The 19,621-nt window shown below is 43.3% G+C and overlaps 1 protein-coding gene across 2 annotated transcripts; it reads left to right on the top strand.

The window, feature by feature from the left end:
* The first annotated feature begins 225 nt into the window (after positions 1 to 225).
* tmprss4a (transmembrane serine protease 4a) lies at positions 226 to 18,408 on the top strand. 2 transcript variants are annotated; one of them, XM_036537345.1, is made up of 13 exons: positions 226 to 461; positions 9,330 to 9,387; positions 9,779 to 9,919; positions 10,097 to 10,249; positions 10,744 to 10,870; positions 11,440 to 11,559; positions 12,926 to 12,969; positions 13,646 to 13,808; positions 14,524 to 14,690; positions 16,023 to 16,118; positions 16,234 to 16,376; positions 17,311 to 17,460; positions 17,560 to 18,408. In XM_036537345.1, exons 3-13 carry the CDS (start codon positions 9,808 to 9,810, stop codon positions 17,569 to 17,571), a joined length of 1,287 nt encoding a protein of 428 aa, XP_036393238.1. In that variant the 5' UTR covers positions 226 to 461; positions 9,330 to 9,387; positions 9,779 to 9,807; the 3' UTR covers positions 17,572 to 18,408. The 2 variants fall into 2 exon arrangements, with proteins under 2 accessions (XP_036393238.1, XP_036393237.1); XM_036537344.1 differs by lacking the exon at positions 226 to 461 and adding an exon at positions 5,120 to 5,502.
* Positions 18,409 to 19,621: the final 1,213 nt, after the last annotated feature.

The raw sequence follows: 19,621 nt of genomic DNA, 5'->3' as shown, positions 1-19,621 counted from the left end.
ACACACCTCATTATAAAAATGGAGGAAGGGGAGTGATCAGCCAGACAGGCAGTGTGGAGGAAGTGTATGGCAATGTACTCCTTTGCTGGCAGAAGCATTCCTTTCTGGGAAGCTTTGATGACTGGGCAGTGAGGTGGGGGAGGAGCGAGAGGGGTTAAGAGAAGGACATGATAGGCCAGGACTGTTTCCAGCGTGATATACTGTTTGAACAGTGTTAGAGGAGGTCTGACCAACAGGACAAACGAGTGAGAGAGGGACAGACAGATTGAGTTAATGGGAGTGTGTGCATGTATTGATAAAAATTAAAAAGAAGAAGAAGAAGAAGCTCAAAGAAAAAAAAATCAAAACAAGTTCAAGAGGAGAGGAAGCGAAAAAAGGATCTACATTTAAATTGTTGTCTCTGCCTGACTTTCTCCAGGATCTTCATAAAGGCCACCTGAAGACTACCTGGACCCTTTTCCGTAAGTCTGTTTTTTCGATCTAGTCCATAAATGATTGCTTCAGCCTCTTTCACACAAGACATTAAGGATTTCAGATTCAAAAAAAAAAACTTCATGTGAAACAAGTCACATAATTCTTGTCTCGATGTGCTTTTAGTGTCTGAAAAGAGAGGTTGAATTTAAATCAGGACTATGACCTCTCACTAATAAAATCAAAAGTTTAATAAGGTACAAGGTTTACAATTACTACGCTCAGTCAAAGTTCATATTGAGGTTAGGGTGAGATTTAGGAATTATTTCCTTTTGGGAATATCGGTCACTTGTTGGTTGGCTGTTTTGTCCATGTCTTCAGGTTTTTGTGTTACAAAAAAGAAGTGAGAAAGTATTGCTCTGTACTGATATGTCAGTATTGCTGTGGCTGTAGCTCACGTCTGTAATACTGGAAAAAAAGCTGCAGAATTTAGATGGATATACAAATCCCACTGGGACATCATGTCAGTCAGTCAGAATATATTTTCATAATTTTGTTCGTACTGATATGTTTGCCACAGTCATGTCAGCTGGTGCAGGCAGCTAATTCAACAAAGTGCATTTGAAAGAGGGAAGCAAACAGACGTCGGTGTGTTTGCACATGGGTAGCCTTTGAAAACAAGCTTACTACACAACCTAGCAAGTGATGGCCTCACACTGTGGCCCTCCTAACCCACCACAGAATCAACATGTACAGCAATACCATGAGCAGCCACAACACATTCTAACCCTCTCTACATCACACAACCAACACCCACTTGCCCACAAGCCATTCAGGACAACAAACAAGCAGCTTTCCAGTAACATTAGTGCCATCACGTTTCTTTTCTTTAGCAGATTTCCTTATTTATAACAACTTCAAACCTCCATTTTTGTATCCATAGCTGGATGGATGAAGATGAACTGATTCCGGTTGTGAAGGAGAACGTTCACCTGTCCCCAAAAACTCTTCATTATACATTATGTTAATTATAGAATTGTAAGAATTGATAAGAATGTTTGTGAAATGTGCAATTGGATGTCGTGTCTAAAACATCAATTTAAAACACGCCAATTGCAGAACTGTATTTTACCAGCTGCATTTCAACAGGGAAATTGTAAAATTTGGTTCTGCTTGCATTTGTGTGTGCATGCGTGCGTGAGTGCATGCGTGCGTGTGTGTGTGTTTGTGTGTGAGTGTGGTGCATCAGCCAGTGCAGTCACACTGGATATGCACCCCACAGATGGGCAGATGGTGAACTTACCCTCCTTTTATCTGCATAAGTGTGTGTGACAATGAGCAATGAACCAGGTGTGAATTCAACAAAGAGGACACAGGATACGTTTGTGACTCTGGGTCATCTCCTTTATTTACTGACCAGACTTGGTTGGCTTGTGCGTAGCTCTATTGTAAAATCAAGGTGTTGTAAAGTGTGGCTTCAGTACATCTAAATTTCAATTTCCTCAAGTTTGAGCGAAACACTCTTACAGTACATGGCCTTGGATATCTTCCTTATGGCCTTATGGATGACGTGAGAGCAGCAAAATCCAGGACTTGGCACGAGGGAGAGGGAGGCTAATAAACAGTGTTTTCATCTTGAGGAAGTGTTGTTTTTTTTTGTTTTTTTTTATCTTGACCAAATTATGCAGTCCAGTCTGAAGAGTTGATAAATGCATAATAAAACCAGGGAGCCTCTATAACAAACCAGAACAGTGGTCATAAGTCGCTGTGAGGACAGGTCAGGATTTAGAACTGGCGTGTGGGGTGTTGTATGACTGGCGACGAGACAAATGGACGAGAACGCTTACAGCTCCATTGTTCTGTGAGGATATTCAGTACGTTACCAGCGTGGGAGGCTAACATACAAAGGTTCAAAGTCCTGCATTACGTCTGCTTGTGGTGGGCGTCGAGTGCGCTTGTGCTCTCGGCTATGTCTGCCTTCATTCGGCACTGAGTTTGCCGGCTTTCTACGGGCAAGTACACTGTCTTTGGATTTTCAGGGCAAATTTGGAGACTAATATTACGGGATACATATCATCTATTTTGGTTTGGTGCTTTTGTTATCAATAGAATTGTCGCGAACGGATATGTTAAGGACCCTAATGCCCTTGGAAATTAGCGCAATGAAATGAAACGAACCATCATGATATTCCAAATCCGAATTCCAGCAAATGTACTTGTTGTGAAGACCATCTACCACGTGGACTCGAGCTATTGTTTATTTTTGAGTTTACATGAAATCAGAATTGAAATTGGCCAAATTTAGATGTAGATTGAATGTAGATTAAATGTAGATTCTAAGTCTGGGGTAAATTGCTTCATGTCATCTTCGAATCACGCCTCTGCGATGCATGTCATTTTGGAGTGGAAAAGAACGGAACCCAAAACTGAATGTTACCAACACAGCAAGTTGGCTAAACGGATATTAATCCAATTTAAATGAAAGCTGTAACTGCGGACGATCTAACCAGCAACCTGTCTGCATTAGCCATTGTCAGTGTAACTTTCCTCATTGCCGCAAATCGCAACAGGTGGAGCATTCTTCTGTGAATGGCGAGTACACCAGTCCATGTTTGCTGGTTAAATGGTCACATCCATGTCGGATATGTAAAAGGCCTAGGGAGTCAGCATCAATGGGGGAGGGTGGAGATGATCTTGGGGGTATTTTGGTTTGTTCCGATTTGGCAGAGTAGCCTAGTTTTTGGTTTGTTTGTTTTGTTTTACTCTTTCCAACATAAAACCTTGATTTAGTTAATGTTGTCGTGATAATGATGGTCTGACGGAGCGGCAGTGGGTAAGTCGCCTACTCTATGATTTAGTTTTCGGGAGGCTAGTTTAGTTTAGTGAATGGTATGTTTTTTATGGAGCCTGTCAGTGTCTGAACGAGCCGAACAGTGTGCATCAATAAATCCGCAATATACGTTTCTGTGGTGTCTTTTGTGTGGCTTGGCTACTAAATGAAGGTCTGTTTGACGGATCTTGTCGGTGACCGTATGTATAGCCAATTGAAGCCTCTTGGATGCTTTTCAAGCTTTTCAACAAATAGAGGTACGTTTGCCACGCGCCGATTGCATCCTGCTGTTTTGTTTTTTTTTGGTCTATATTATTATTTTACATTTACATTTATTTATTTAGCAGACGCTTTTATCCAAAGCGACTCACAAAAGTGCATACAGCAAGTATAGCGACAGTACGGGGACAGGATGTGTACAGTTCCACAATGAGACAGTTCTCAGCTGAGAGCAAGGTCTGTTTGAGGACACAGTACTATCAGATTTGTACAATTACAGCCTATAGGACAACTAATACGATACACGTATCGTATTAATAATAATAATAATAATAATAATATTATTAAGTCGTCAGAAGCCTCAATCTTACATGTCTGGTGCACTATATGGTTTGCTCACCCGGTACATAATGAACTTTGAACGTTTGGCTGGAGGCCAAGGCCAAGGATAGTGCCCTGTTGTTTGGTGCCCGACCTCCAGGGGGAGCAGAGCGCACTGCACGTCATTATCGTGAGATCTCAACCTAGGACCTTCATGCAGTGTCAGTGAGAGACCAAGCAGCAGGAGAGATCCGCAGAACATCCTCAGGACATTACTGAACATTTAACTAATATTTATATTAGGGGAAGGCAGAGATGCATCAAGAGGTAAAGAAACGGGGGAAGGGTAGAGGTAGCCTAGCACAGGTAAGGGCTGTAAGGTTGAGGGAATTGCATATGCAATCTGGATGGTTCAAAACCTTTATGTGGGTGGTGGGGGAGATGTGTGGGTGGAGATGAGAAAAACAAGATGGCAATGAGACAGGCAGTGTAGTCAGGGGTCAGTTAGACAGGCTACACAGTTTTACCATGTTTTTATAGAAGAGAGTGAAGATGAATTTCAGCATTGTAAAACAAAGAATAGTTCAGGTTAGTGCAATACAGACAACACAGAAGAGCTGTATGTGCAGTTGTTTTTGTGACTTTTGCTCAGCCTGACTTGTAGGCTACTCATTGGTGCATTTAGACAAGCAAATGTAAATTTGCATCTGCTTTCCATGTCATTTTTTCACTTTGATGCTGCACCCTGGCACTGAGAAATTCAGTGTTTGAATACTAACGCACATATGCAATGCAAGTTTTCTCACGTATTTCCAGCAGTTCAACATTTTCTATTTATGTATATTTTTATTTATATACACATGCGCCCACATACACTATGTATATGTATATATATATATATATATATATATATATATATATATATATATATATATATATATATATGTATATATATATATATATATATATATATATATAGTGTGTGTATATATACTGATAATTTCCTGGTTACAACACATCTGAGAAGTAACACAAGTTTCAGACGTCAGTATGGAAAACATCCTTTGAGTGTGAAGAGTCACTCTCAGTCTCAAGGTGTGAGCAAAACTCGTCATGAAAAAGAAACCCAAAAAAAGCAGTCATTCCCTTCCTGTTGACGAGAGCTGACAGGGAATGACCACGCCCTGATGGAGGAGAGTTCAGCACAAGCCAGGTGGCACTGTTACTCATGGGGGTGGGCGTGTCAAAACCTGGGGAGCTGGGGGCGGGGACAGCTGCAGAGAAGGTATCGAGGTGTCCTGTTTCAAGGAAAGCTTTCTTGAGGGGCTGGATCTCCCTCGGGGGGTTTGCGCAGATCCCTGCCCTGGAATGCACAGCCATTCTCCAGTGTTCAGAAACCCCGCGGGAAGAAACGCTCGCTGGAGGAGGTGACAGAGACGCATCAGGTGGCCGGGGAGAGACAAAGGACAACGGACAGGAAGAACAAAAGTGGAGAGAGAGGGAGGAGAGGGAGGAGGAGATATAGACCAGTGCACAGTAGAGTGAGATAGAAATTTTTTTTTGGATACAGTGCTTAAACGACTACTAGTCAGAAGGAAGTATTGGTGGAATTCCTTTTGCTCAAGGCCGGGGAGCTCTTGAGCTTAGTTTCGGCTGCCCCTCTACCTGACCCCTCTGTCCGTCCCGGCAGATTCTGGGGCTGGATCAAAGCCACAATGAGGGTGAGTACACTTGGGAATATCTCTGATGATTTGGACAAGGCATTGGGATCATGTCACCCAAAGACTACTATAAGGATAACAGTCATGGTCAGTGCCGGGATATTGGTTTTGACTATTTCACGGAGTTACTAAAACCTCATTATCAAGCATTACACATCCAGTGTCCAGCATACTTCTACTGTCATATTGAGTGTCTGTATCTGAAATGTAGTGTTGCTTTGTAATTTCAGTGTCTGATCATTTTATTTAATGTATATGCCATGAAGGATATCACCGTTCCATAAAGATATGAGATTGAAATATAGATACTCTAATACAGTATTCAATGGACACTAATGTTGTAGTGGCAACAGCTCCATTGAACGTACAGAGACCAAAGTCTGTTCCTGTAGTGTGAGCACTTGATTTCAATGCGATCTGGGGAGAGATTAAAAGGGGGCAGACAGAAACTCAGAGGTTTATCAGCATTCTGTCAGTTTTGGCAGTTGTTCCAGGTATCAGGGAAGAGGGACATTAACTGTCCAGAGCTGTGGTTCCTCTTTGGAAGAAGCTGCCATGTTTCAAGCAGGAAGGGTGATTTGTGTGCATTGCACTGGGATACTGTAGTGTACATAGGAGCCCTGCACACCAACGGCTGAGGTGCTTAACCGTTGCACAGGGCTGCTGCTCAATCTGATTACGCCGCATGCCACAATGGCGAGAGCCCTGTCACTGTCAACAAAAGAAGTCTGCTTCGGTCTTCAGATGCACGATTGACCCAGTTTTGGTGATTCGGTGAAAAATGGGTGTATTGTCGATGTGGGTCAAGTTCTGAGGGGATAAAACTTGTCGAAAGGATTTGGTTGTCTCAGTTCTTTTTTTCTGTTGTGAAGGGGATTTTTTTGTTTTGTTGTTGTGGTTCCTTAAACTGTATGTCAGGGTTTATGATGAGTCATTGAATGGCAGCTGTCACAGTGGCTTTTTCAGTTAACCAGATGGAGCTTCATTGCTGAGCTGCAGGTGTACGACCTCATCGTCACTCAGCTGCGCCTGAGTTTTGGGAGATGCCTGAGTGAGTGCCAGGTGCCAGAGGGGCCCCCCACAGATGGCAGTTCCTCAGGGTCCACAATTGAGGAAGTAGTGTCATAGGACCTTAAGAGTTTTTGTATGATTTTGGCTGAAATTAACAACAAATGAATTTGTCTGCATTTTCATATCATCTGTGTGCAGTTCCCCAACACTGCACTGTCATGGTTGTGGATACCTGTTGGTTTTGCAGAGTCAGTCTGTAAATAACACACCTGGTTACTCCACACACAAAGCGGAATTTCAGGTTCTGTTCAATGACCCTCCCCCTCCCCCCAACTTCATCCTCTCTGGTCCTTTTGCCTAGGCAGATCTCTCTCTTTCTCTTTGTTTTGATCCATCCCACACCATTTTGCTTATCCTGCCTCCCTTTCTCTCCTTCTCTACATTGTTTCCATCACTTCTGTGATTTTTTCCATCTGATTTCAATCTTGATTATTTTTCCATTCCAGTTTATCTGCTTATTGTAGCTCCTCCTTTGACCTATATTCTCCTGAGTTCCTTATTCATGCTTTGATACTCTCTTCCTTTTATCTGTTCTATACAGTCTTGTAATTTTCCACTACATATAAAATCCTGATTCTAATCAGTATCTACACGTCAAGAGAAAGACACAGGTAACACGCACATGCACAGTCTCTCTCTCTCACACACACACACACACACACACACACACACACACACACACACACAAATACATTAAGCAGTTTCCTTACAATCTACCTCATCTTACACATACTGATTTTTTTCATGGATTTTTATCACCCTTGTGAATTACATGATTTGGCAAAATGAGAAGTTCTCCCATGCTGCCTGTATTATCACCTTATACTAGGTAGTGCCGACTACTGTGATTAGCTTCGCAAGTGACTCCTTGAAACAAAATACCGGGTACACAGGTCACGGTTAATTACACTCGCAGCCCTTTTAGCTGTGCAGATCAATGGAGTCAAGTCAATCCACAGCTTGTGTCATGCTCACCACTGCAAATCTGAAGTGTTGTGTGAATGTTTAGTGATTAAGGAAGTGAAAAAGAGTATTCAAAGGAAAAAGTACCAGGCATTAGACAATATAGTTTTGTAATAAATAATTATGTATATCAATAAATCTAATAACCCCCCAACTGAATGTCCATGTTCTACTCATGCTAAATGAAGCTGCATATATTTTATAACTTGAGGCACATTCTTTACCATTGTTTGACTGACATTTATGACCCTTTGTATGGAACTCGATTGTCTGCGTCATAAGACAGTAGGGCCACTCTCTAGCCCTCATAGTGTTTGGTGTCACAGCAGTGTTGTCAAGATTATCATACATGTCATGGGTTTCACGTCATGGGTAAATTTCACAGGAAACGAGTGCAGTTTTGGCTGGGCGGGTCAACTGTTAAAGCGTCAATAGTGAAACCGAGAATGTTAGGGAGAGCAAGTCCCCGTGAGTGTGAGTGTGTGAGTGTATGTGTGTGGGTGTAAACACAACAGGAAAAGCAGGGTTTGGCATCCAGCCAGACCTGTGGCTAAGTTCACCCTCAGAATGACCCAGATGCTGGTGTAAATCAGCTCACCCTTTGTAATTACAACTATTAAGCCTTTGGTGTTTTGCTGCCCTTTGAAAGGTGAAACTCAGATTACGCTCATTTCATAGCTGATGGGTTTGGCCATTGTTAGCTGTGCAAAGGGACGTCAAACGGACAATAATACAGAGGGCTAGAATCCAGGAAAAAGTTGAGAATCCATTGAGTGAGAATTAGTTGTAAGCGCAACAACTACCAGCACAATGTGAGTGTGACGACGTTGGTTGTCACTGGGCGTCAGCCTTGCCAGGTCTGGCAAGGTTTTTCCAGGTGTCAGATATTGATTAACTACAAGCTGTATAACTTGACTATAACTTAACAATATAGGGCCTAGACCTATACCCCTAGTAAAACCCTTGCAAACAACAACTATCATTTAACCAACCCCATCAAGTTTTAAACAGCTAAAGCAACTTTCAGAAGAGAGAGGTGAGACTAGAACCATTGTCTGGCTCCCTCCCTCACCCCTAAATTGATGTCCTGATCACCTGAAGCGTCAGAGGAAACGGGCAGCACCCAAAGCAAACAGTCTTCTGAGGGAAGCGCTTCTCGCACGAGTCTCAGTCAAACCGGCTCTCAGAATGCCTGGAGCCCTGAGAGATGAAGGCAGTGTGAAAGTGGAAGCTGAGACGAGCGGGTCATCGCTAGGGCGAGAGTCGCACTGCCACTGTTTTAGTCTGTTGTGACAAGACAAGAGTTTCTGTGGTATCTCTGCGGTGGACACACACACACACACGCGTGCCTCTGGCACCCTGACAGTCGTGCGGTGGCCCGCTCTTTTTCCGCTTCACAGCTGTTAGTCACCGGGTCACATGAGCCAGATGCACAGAGACACTGTAGTCACAGGTGAACAAACACTACACAGTGCCTGCTGAAGGGAGATCAGCTGAAGATACAACAGGAGGCAAAAGGAGAGCTAGATCACACCGTGTGCTTTTATATTCCAACAGAATACAAACAGATGTTCCTCTCTGTAGTGCGAATTAAAGCTTTATATTTCTCACTTTGTGAGAACACTAGTTCAAATAATAAACTAACCTCCAACCCAATTAAATTGTATATGAGACAGTTTCCTTTTGGAGTCCATTTTAAGGATGGAAATGAGATGCTTGACCAAGGCCAGTCAGTAACTTTTAATCTTGTTCCTCTCTCCCTCTCTGCCTCTCTCTCTCTTGTCATATCTCAGACAGACACACAGATTGCTGTAGAGAGTACCAGACCCCTCAACCCTCAGAGACACCAAGGTAAGCTTTTAGAGGAGGTTGAGGTAAAGGCTGACATAATTTCCTTGAAGTAGCAATGTCTTCTTTGTGAGATGATAGAGCAGTTCAAAAGAGATCAGGTGAGTTAAAAACTTGTGCAGGAGCCATGCACAACATATGCTACCAAATTGTATGTGTTACTGTATTTCTCTTTCTCTCCCTTAAGTTCAGACTTAAATTAAAATGTCACAAGACAAGCACTGTATACTTTCCACTGTCAAAGCAGCTACAGTAAATATATATTATAAGAAAGCATATACGAAATACAATATATAATATATATAATATGCACACACACACACACACTCACACACACACCAGGTATAGCTATATAGATCATCATCATACATATCACGCTGTTCTGTCTCCCCAGTTGCTCAGCCCGGCAGACGCAGAAAAGCCATGACCGCTCCAAAGACTCAGAAAGAGAAGCCCAATAAATGGAAGAAACCTTTGTTCACTACACTGTCAGTACTGGTGGTGCTTGGCATACTGGCAGTGGCAGGATACTTTAGTGAGTCCTTCTAACCCCCGCCTCCCCTCATTGCCTTTTTGAGTGTCATGATGGCCCACCTAGAGCACTTCATGACATAACACCATTTACTTGCATAATCAGTCCTTCCCTCCATTCTCTTTTCCCTCTTCCCCCCCTCCTTCGGGTCTCCACTCGCTCTCTCCTGCGTTCCTCTAGTCAAGGAACTGATCGACAGCAAGTACTTCTTCTGCGTCAGGTCAGCGAAGTTCATCCCCCTGGAGTTGGCCTGCGATGGGAAGGCAGACTGCGCCGGGGGAGAGGACGAGCTTACCTGTGTGTCCAGCCTTACCGCCAACACCACCTTCCCAGGTAAAGCTCTGATATGCATGTACACTGAATATCTTGCAGCAGGGTCATAAGAGACTGGCGAGGTCAAAAACAACCTGCATTGTTCCCTGAGGAAAGGAAAACCTGGGGATAGTGCTTGGCTGGTCATACCATACAAGGCCGTTTATCATGTGCTTATGCAACCAAACGTTTTCTATGAAACATATAATGGTGTTCTCCAGACAGCCTAAATTTAATTGTGTAATAATATTAGTTTTATCTACAGAATTCAAATGGCACCAGGCACCTTCAAAGCTAAATTTGCATTTGGTCATTCGGTGCGATGAGATTATACCATACCATAGATTACTAGTGGTTAAAAACCCTGAGGCCTTTTTGTGAACTACCATTAAGGGCTGTGTTTTTATGCTATACTCTGGGCCAGAACTCTTTAAAAAGACATTCCTCAATCTCAGTGGGACTTCCCCAGTTAAATAAAGGAGAGATTCGGCTCATCTCTGTCCCTACCTCCGCAGTGCGACTGATGACAACGAGCAAGGTCCTGCAGGTGTACAGCGAGCAGTCGGGGTGGAGGACAGTGTGCGCAGAGGACTGGAAAGAGCAGCACACTCAGACTGCATGCCAGCAGCTAGGCTACACAAAGTGAGTCAAACGGGGCCGCAGCGCACCCCCAGCACACGACAACAGTCACAAGCGCTTTGCTGATGCCTGTCGCTATGGGTTGTCTTTATATTCTTTATTTGCTTAGCTAACAAAAGCTCCAGGAAGACCCGCACGTCTTGCTATATGTTAATACTGTATATTGTCAGTAAATACAGCCAGCTATTTACTGAAGCAGCCCAAGTTAAGGGTCCTGCCTGAGGACACAGCAGAACTGCCCCACTGTGGATTCAAACCTGCAGGCCTCCTGGTTTAAAGTTCAGTCCTCAGACCACCACGCAATATTGCAGGCCCAGTCTTGCAAAGTCTCAGCATGACATGCTCATTCATCTAAGCACCGACAGGTTAAAACGCCACCAACAGGCAGCACATCTCAAACATGCTTTCAGTTTATCTCCCAGGTATTTCGTCAATATTCAAACATGTGCCCAGAAGCTTAGTTCTGAAATGTTGGAACAACCTTGCATCTGTTTTGCATGCTCAGTACCTGTAGAGTTGAGACAAGATGCATGTCTCAGCTGTGTAACACCTCCTTCAACTCTGATCCCCAGAAATCCCACCAGCTCTAATGTCAATGTCCAAACATTGCCGTCCACTCTGAAGACATCATTCTGTGCAGTCGGAACCACTGCGGCCCTGACCAACTCTATCCAGCAGGCTGTCATAGACCGGTAAGCCCCAGGAATCACCCAGATATGACATGTTCAACCAGTTGATGTGTTATTTTATTAGCGGTTTGTCACGCTTTTTCACACTTTGTCATTTTACCCTTACACTTTTCACAGCTGTTCCATTCCTTTCATTGTTAGCGGTATTCACTGTACTGCCCATCTGTCACCCTGTGTAACGCAAGGTGGCATATGAATTAGTATAGTGACATTGTTTGAAATAACTGACAAAGCAAATGACTATGGAATAATCCACGCTGTTTTTTGGCGTGGAAACGGGAAAAATGCCCCCAGGCATTTTCTCCCAATCTCCCTCATTTTCGGTTTCTCTTGAAAAGCCTCCAAATGAGCTGAACGAGATGAACAAGTATGGCACATGCATACGACACAAGCTGAAAGAATGATTGGTCCGTGCCCGGGATGTCTGTCTGTGTGCGTGTCTGTTTGTGTGTGCGTATTTGTGTGGGGGCGGTGTTTGTGTATGTGTGTGGGTCGATACTTAGTGCATGACGGTACAGACCCAGCCACCATTACAGAGAATGGCAATTTGTTAATAAGGTGCTACAACATTCAGTCTGAGAGATGAAAATATTAGGGAATAAAAACGCTTCAGTCACTCAAAAAGTATTCTGTTCCAGTGTTAAGCTTTTGTCTGCGCTCAGTAGCAGAGGAGCATAGCGTCTGGCATATCTTTTGACGGATACGGTAGCTGTTACCGGGCATAAGAGCAGCATGTCTGCTTAATATGAAATTAATCAGTCTGCTTACCTGAAATTGATAGCTAGTGTGAACTCATTTAAAGCTGTTAAAGGTCAGTTAATTTCTATAATAATTTTGATGTATTTTGCAATATATTTTTTTACATGTGTTTATGTGGTGGTTTGTTGTTGTCACAACTAAAAAAGAAAATAAGAAAATTTGTAACAGTACTCATAGGTCACTGGTACTGCAACATTACACTACCAGAATGTTTAAAACATATCAGTAGAGGTAGAGAGAGAAGTTCCTGTTTAGCCAGTTAAACTGAAGAGTAACCGGTATCTATGAGCAGGAGGTGAAACGTTGAAGTGAGCAGGTGGATGTTTTGCTGCTTATGTGTCTTTTCCATGAAACACAGTGAAGCAGCTGCTGTTGGCTGTAGACGCTGTGTGTCATAACACTGATTTACCCCTCTGCGTGAGAGAAAGCACAAACTGCACATTGCATCAGAGCACTTCACTTGGACTGGCGATTCTTGTAGTGAACGCTGTTACGTTCATCAGTTTGAACGTTCTCTCCTTGAAAAAAAAAATTGTTTTGTCCAATTTTTGTAAAATCACTGGCAGTGTTAGTGACATTGATACTGACCTTTTCTCCTTTTATCTTTCAGAAAAAGTTGCTCCTCTGGCTCAGTGATCTCCCTCTCCTGTTCGGGTGAGCTCTTCCTTCCCCCTGCCGCTGACACCCACCCCCCCTCCAGGGCTTAGACAGAAGAGACATTTTCTGAGGTCAGAGAGTTTTAGTTTCAGTAAGGAATTTGGATGGTCTCTATTCCCAAGTCCCCTGTTCTCCCATTATGTGGGAAAAAAATTCCACCAGGAGGCCTTGGAGATTGCATTAGACACTACTACAAGAGGATCAAAGGGTGTTGGGAATATTGCATATATTTGGAAGTAGCACACACACTCACAAACATGCAAGCCGTGGTTGGCACAGCTTGCAAGGCATGACTGGACCTGCCTTCAACAACAGAAGCAGAACTAGACGCATGGCACACTCAATGAATGTTCGTTTCAGTGTTTAAACAGGTTCTACGTTGTTTGACTATGTTAACATTGTTGGGATGAAAAAACATTTTGAATGAATTATGTCACTCACTAACATTTTAACTGCAAGGTCATAACGACACCTACAGTGTATCACTGTTATAATAATCTGAGTACATCAACTGTAAGTGTAAGGTCCTATGACTGGTGTGTTGTAGTGTTGTGTAGCCTTCCTCTTTGTCACTTATTGTGTGCTCTTCAGCGTTGCTGTAGCAGAATGTAGCTGCTCTGTGCCGGGCAGCGCTCTCCTCGGTTTAACAGTGTGCATATCCGATGTGTTCCAGACTGCGGGGAGCCGGCCAGTCAGGACCGCATCGTGGGCGGCACCGACACCGTCATCCAGGACTGGCCCTGGCAGGTCAGCCTGCAGCAGAGCGGCCAGCACACCTGCGGCGGCTCTCTGGTGTCGACGCGCTGGGTCGTCACGGCAGCGCACTGCTTCTCTGGGTCAGTACCCCTGTGCCGCCCCGCAGGCAGCCCCGATATCCTCAGAGGCATCACTTCACGGGCCACCCCCAAGCGGCTGCAACACGCTACTCATATAACACACAACATAAGACTCATACAGGTTTCATTCTGTGGGCAGACTGTCCAGGTTATTTTACACCATTTTCACACATTATACACACACTTGACATCCAAATTACATTTATACAGCTGGATATTTACTTAGGCAACTGTGGGTAAATTACCTTGCCCATGAGTACAACAGCAGTGCCTCAGCAGGGAATTGAACTATCAGCCTTTTGCTTACAAGTCCTGCTCCTTACCGCTATGTCACACTGCTGCACCATCAGTGCTTCCCCAGGTCCCTGTATGCTGCGCAGTATATAACCTGCAATTTCACTGTTGGAATGTGATACTACAGGTGGCATCATACAAGGAAAATGACAGTTCAGTACACACTGCAATGTATTGCTGTACATAAACCAGGCAACATGCCCTACCACATGTGACACAATGTGCATACAACATGCTAGCTGCTCCTCATGCAGGTCTTTTTATGGTCTTCACCTGGCCAATAAGGAATGAAGGAAACTTAACCTCTCACACTCTCCCTCCACTCCCCTTTCTCCTGTCCCACTCCGTCCCACTATTTCTGTCACTACCCCCTTTTCTTCTCTCTGCCTCCTTCTCTCTCTCCCTCCCTTCCTCCTTGCAGAAGTAAGAAGGAGGTGAGTCGGTGGCGTGTGGTGGCCGGCAGAACCTACATGGGGTCGACGGGGGGCATGTCAGTGGACAAGATTATCCTGAACGGAGATTACAACGCTGCCCGAAACGACTATGACATGGCCATGATGCGGCTCACCCAGCCCTTCAGTGTTGGAGGTACACCTGCATCTAACACTTTACTCCAGCTCTCCTGTCCCACCCTCATGTCCATCAGCCATGTTGTCTGCCTCCTCTCTTAGTGACACACAGACACCGGTCAGATTCGAACCAACCAGTTTTAGTTGATGTAAAGTCGTATTGCTATGGAAACGGCAACGGCAACCAATGAAGTAATATAAATAAAATGTCGGTTCACAGTGGATGTATAGGTAGAGAGAGGTTAGGAGGAGAGGTGGAAGATGCTAGAAGAGATTTTCAGAGTCAATAGTTAGACACTGCATTGAGATGGAAGGTGGAAGCAGCCTGAAGGCCTGACTGACCGTAATCACAGTGAAGGTCAAAAGCTAATTTACTCAAAAGCACTGCAGTTAACATTTTTACTGCTACATGTGGTTGTGGCTGGAACATCAACAACACAACTGGCTGTGGAAAAACTGCGTTTAAGTACGTAAAGTACTGCATTTAAGTACGTATTTACGTAAGTAAAGCAGAGAGGAGGATTAGTTCTTTTTACTTCATTTTGTCAAAACAGAGGAGGGGATTCTTGCAAGCCTCATTTTGTGAAAATGTTTACTAACTGGTTTCTTACTGTGAATAAGCATGTAGTTGTGACAGTGTGCAACATGCAAAAGAAACCAGTCTCAAGTTATAAGTTTGATGCTTCAAGCAATTTGCCCATTTTCTTTCATGATGGAAATGCTTCCATAATGATCATCTTACACAAACCTCACAGCTACCATGTCAATACAGAGCAAACTCTAGCATCTTTTCACACTTACACCAGTAGTGTGGTACTAGAAGTCTTTTATATAAATGTTTTCAGATTTTTTTCTTTCATAGTTTAATTTTTTTTTTTTTGATATTTCCAGTTGTAGTAAAAATGTATTAACATATGATAAATAGTTATAAAAATAATAAATGCAGCATTTAGCATTCCCCCAGACCCCCCTAGATGGTTCTCCCATATAATTCATTTCAATTCCACCAAAAATGTGAATAAGAGAATTATACAGAGCTTGATAGACCTGTTTTTTGTGTGTGTTGTCTGACCTCTAGTGGTTTTACTGACATATGACAACCAGGAGGAAATGGCTGGATTAAAATTCATCTCAATTGCTAACATTTAGAAATAATGTCATTTTATCCACGGCTGACAAGAGGGGTTAAGCCAGTGTGCTTAGGAGATATCCATCTTGTAATGATAATAAATTGGTCCACCTAAGTGATATTTCACCAGTATGTTTAGTTTACAAATACAGCTCATGCCGGATAATTTGACCCTATAAATAACATCTGTGGGGTGTGACTCCTTGTGTTTTCCGCCACCAGACACCCGCCGGCCCGTGTGTCTGCCCCCCCAGGACCTGAACTTACAGAACGGGGACCTTATGGTAGTGACAGGATGGGGCTACCTGGAGGAGAAAGGTAAGAGCTCCTTTTTGGCTTTGCTGTCATTTTCCACTTCCAATCCTCTTTCTTTACGGCCTCAAATAAAAGGCTTTTAAAAGTCAAAGTCACGCCTCCTCTCTCCCTCGCTCAGGGTCAGTGTCTCCAGTGCTGCAGAAGGCCAGTGTCCCGCTCATAGACAGGACCAGGTGCACTAGTCCCACTGTCTATGGCTCCATCATCACTGACAGGATGCTGTGTGCTGGGTACTTGGAAGGCCAGGTTGACGCATGCCAGGTACCCATCAACAGGACATAGACATGCTCTTAGACTTTGGGGGTTATGTGACATACCAGTGCGTAGAGTATGTCACAATTTGGCATTCATACAAGCAGATATTTCAATTTGAAGCACTTTGTGAAGTGCATTGTGGTAATAAAAACATGACTATTTATTACCACCATATGATATACACATAGAATGTCAGGCAAGAGAAGGGTGTTCCTAATCTTGAAACTTGAGGCAGTTCATATCATAGTGCAATGTTAGGGTCTGTTCATACTTGAAACCATTCAATTAATTCAAGAGCAAAAACAATAGCCAAGACTTACCATATTTGAAGAGGTTGGTCTTCAGGGTGTCGCTGGCAACAGGCTTTATCTTGAAAATACACTAAAATTTCTTCTAATCTGTAGTTTTGAAAGGGCCTTATCTACAACAGTCAGCAATCTGAACATGAGACAATTAAAAGCATGACAGATCTGGCATCCCTCAGAAAGCATGCATTTCTCATGTTATACTAATAATGAATGAAGAATAACCATTAGTCCCAATAAAAGAATGAACATCTAAAAATCTGATGTGAAGGGTGGTGATGATATCTACCCAAACCTGCATTAACACACTTGCATTTCATCTTCATTCTGCTGTGAATGTGATGATGTGTACAAGGAGTGATGTTCGATCTGGAAAGCAGTTCTTCTGATGGTATAGATATATAACAGAATGGGACAGACAAATCTTGCACAACTTAAAGGGTTATGGATGCCCTAAACCTTTTCATTTCATTCAGATAGCAGTGAAAGCAACTCTGTGGCACTATGCTAATAGTACTGTTGAAGACTTTGAAAGCTAACAGCTACAATAGTAATAATAACGGAAGTGATGCCTTTAATGATCTATAGTAAAGTGATGGCTGTTGACAGCATCTCTTTCACTCTGTCTCTCTCAGGGGGACAGTGGGGGACCCTTGGTGTACCTGTCCGGTCGGTGGCAGCTGGTGGGGGTTGTGAGTTGGGGGGTGGGCTGCGCCCGTAAGGACAGACCCGGTGTCTACAGCAACGTCGACAGCATGCTCGGCTGGGTCCACACTGTCATGGAGGTCAGTACTTGGCGTGTACTGCTGCAACACAAATCAACACTGAGACTGTGTGCTCTGAGCCTGGCTGAAGTCTGCGTGTGTCTGTCCCTTCTCTTTCAGAAAAACCCCTGACCCCAGAGGCCATTGGCCTGTTGAGGGAGGGAGGACGAGGATGGTGTTTCTTTGCACTGAGGGGAAGACGAGGGAAAAAGAAGTCATCGTATCACTATGTTGCCAAAGATATTGAAACACGTTCACACACGCACAGCAACAAAGACACACACACACACACACTCAAGCATACAACATTTAGCAACTCTCACGTAATATTCATGATACTGAATCTTTTCTTGACAATTTTGTATCATTGATATGATTTATAAATATCAGCTGTGTGTACATGTTGGATTCACAAAGTGCAGTTATTAGCTAGCACTCAGGATCACAGTCTGCAGTCAAATGCATGGAAGTCCTGCACAGGTTCTTTGGCATATCTCAGGGCCTCTGTTCCTCGGAATGGACGAAATATGGGAGGGGAAACAATCCCCCCCTGTGTCTTGCTTTAAATGAAGCTCAAAAGAACTGTACTTCATGATGAAATATTTTATATCTTTAGGCATTAATGCAATGCAACATACAGTCATGTCTGGACTAGTATTTCACTGTTGCTCCAGTTGTTGGATGTCGTCTGGCAGATGAGCGCCATTGAGCTAGGGCTTGGGGCACTTTAATGAGAGCTTTGTTCAGGTCTCCCTATTACATCCATTGTCTGCAAATCAGATGCAGTTTTCTGGTTCCTTCCTTTTTTTTAACTAAGCAGCTGTCCTTCCAGTCTTTTTCACATGATCAGTGTGTTCTTTGGATCTCTGAGTGCACACGGAGGAGAGATTTTGCTGTGCCATTAAGAATTGTCTGTATTGATAATGACCTCTTACAATTTTACTGTATCTTTGTAAATAATGTACAGGGAAGAATTTTGTGTAAATTATAAAAGCACACGATGTACATTGTTTTTTGATTGTACCATGCGTTTTTTTTTCTTCTTGTTAATATCATGTGCAATAAAAGTTTGATGTTTGTGAATAATTTCTGATAAGTCTAGACTTTTATTGAGTTTAGATTTGAGAAAGTTTCAAACCATTTTAAAGGTACATGGAAAAGTCAGGTATTTGAAACCGTAATCAAGGAAGTATTTTCACTTGAACGTACCAAGCACACATTAATCAAAATGTCCTTAAAAGGCTGTTTCAAACATGCTTGGTATCTGTATTGCCAACCGGTCTCTTTCCCAGGGTTTATTATGTTCTCAAAGTAACACCCTAGATCCCTTTTAATGTGGTTTTCTAAATATTTATAATATGGCCTCGACACAAGTCTAGTGATTCTGAACCACGCTGTCCAAGGAATCAACAAATGTGATGTATTTGAATTGCCTTTGTTTAACCTGCCTTTGTGTATCACATCACAACGGCAATGAAGAGTCTAGGAAAGACTGTCACCCAAACCAGACAAAGAAAGGTGCTTCACAGTAGAGAGGTTTTTATTCAAAGTTTTATTTGTCATACTTTTTTTTACAATCCAGAGAAAACTATTGAGGTGCATAGTCATGACAGGGAAGATGGCAGACATTGTACAGAGGAGGAGGAGGAGGACGAATAGTAGCACATTCACTTTATTATTATTTTGAATTAAGCACTGTGGGGATGGGAGGATTGCTCTGGGGTGGGTGTAGGCATTGAGTTCAGTCAGCAGCAGAGAACAGGGTCAGACAAGAGCAGGCCTTCCTCCTCATTAGACTCCACCCCCAATGTCCCCTAGCATCTGCTCTCCAATTGGTTCAGACAGTCAGCCTGATTAGGAGAAACACTGGTAGTGCACGCAGAGCGCCGGGGGATGATAGGTGGGGGTGGCGTCAGAAGGAGAGAACAACCTTGCCTATGCTGGGAAGGTTTGCTAAGAGGGTGGTGCTGGGCAAAAGGGGTGGAGCCTAGGGTGGGGAATCCAGCACTGCCACAAGCCCATTAGCCATCGTCTATAGTGTGTGTGGACCTGTCTCAAGGGCTCAAGCTCATAGCATGTACAGCCAAGTTTGGTGACTGTGCATAAGTAGGTAATTGAATCTCACGCTCTTTTTTTGATACATTTTTCTCTGTTATGTACCTAATAGTTAATGTGGTTAAGC

Source organism: Megalops cyprinoides, chromosome 9 (genome assembly GCF_013368585.1).
Source record: "Megalops cyprinoides isolate fMegCyp1 chromosome 9, fMegCyp1.pri, whole genome shotgun sequence".
NCBI classification, from domain to species: domain Eukaryota; kingdom Metazoa; phylum Chordata; class Actinopteri; order Elopiformes; family Megalopidae; genus Megalops; species Megalops cyprinoides.
Note: the sequence above shows the minus strand (reverse complement) of the source record. Positions and strands in the feature narration are given on the sequence as shown.

Bases quoted from the DNA above. Each gene is read 5' to 3' on its own strand.
- tmprss4a (XM_036537344.1), top strand. The intron at 9,920-10,096 runs GTGAGTCCTTCT...GCGTTCCTCTAG, and splicing joins GGCAGTGGCAGGATACTTTA to TCAAGGAACTGATCGACAGC. The intron at 12,970-13,645 runs GTGAGCTCTTCC...GATGTGTTCCAG, and splicing joins GATCTCCCTCTCCTGTTCGG to ACTGCGGGGAGCCGGCCAGT.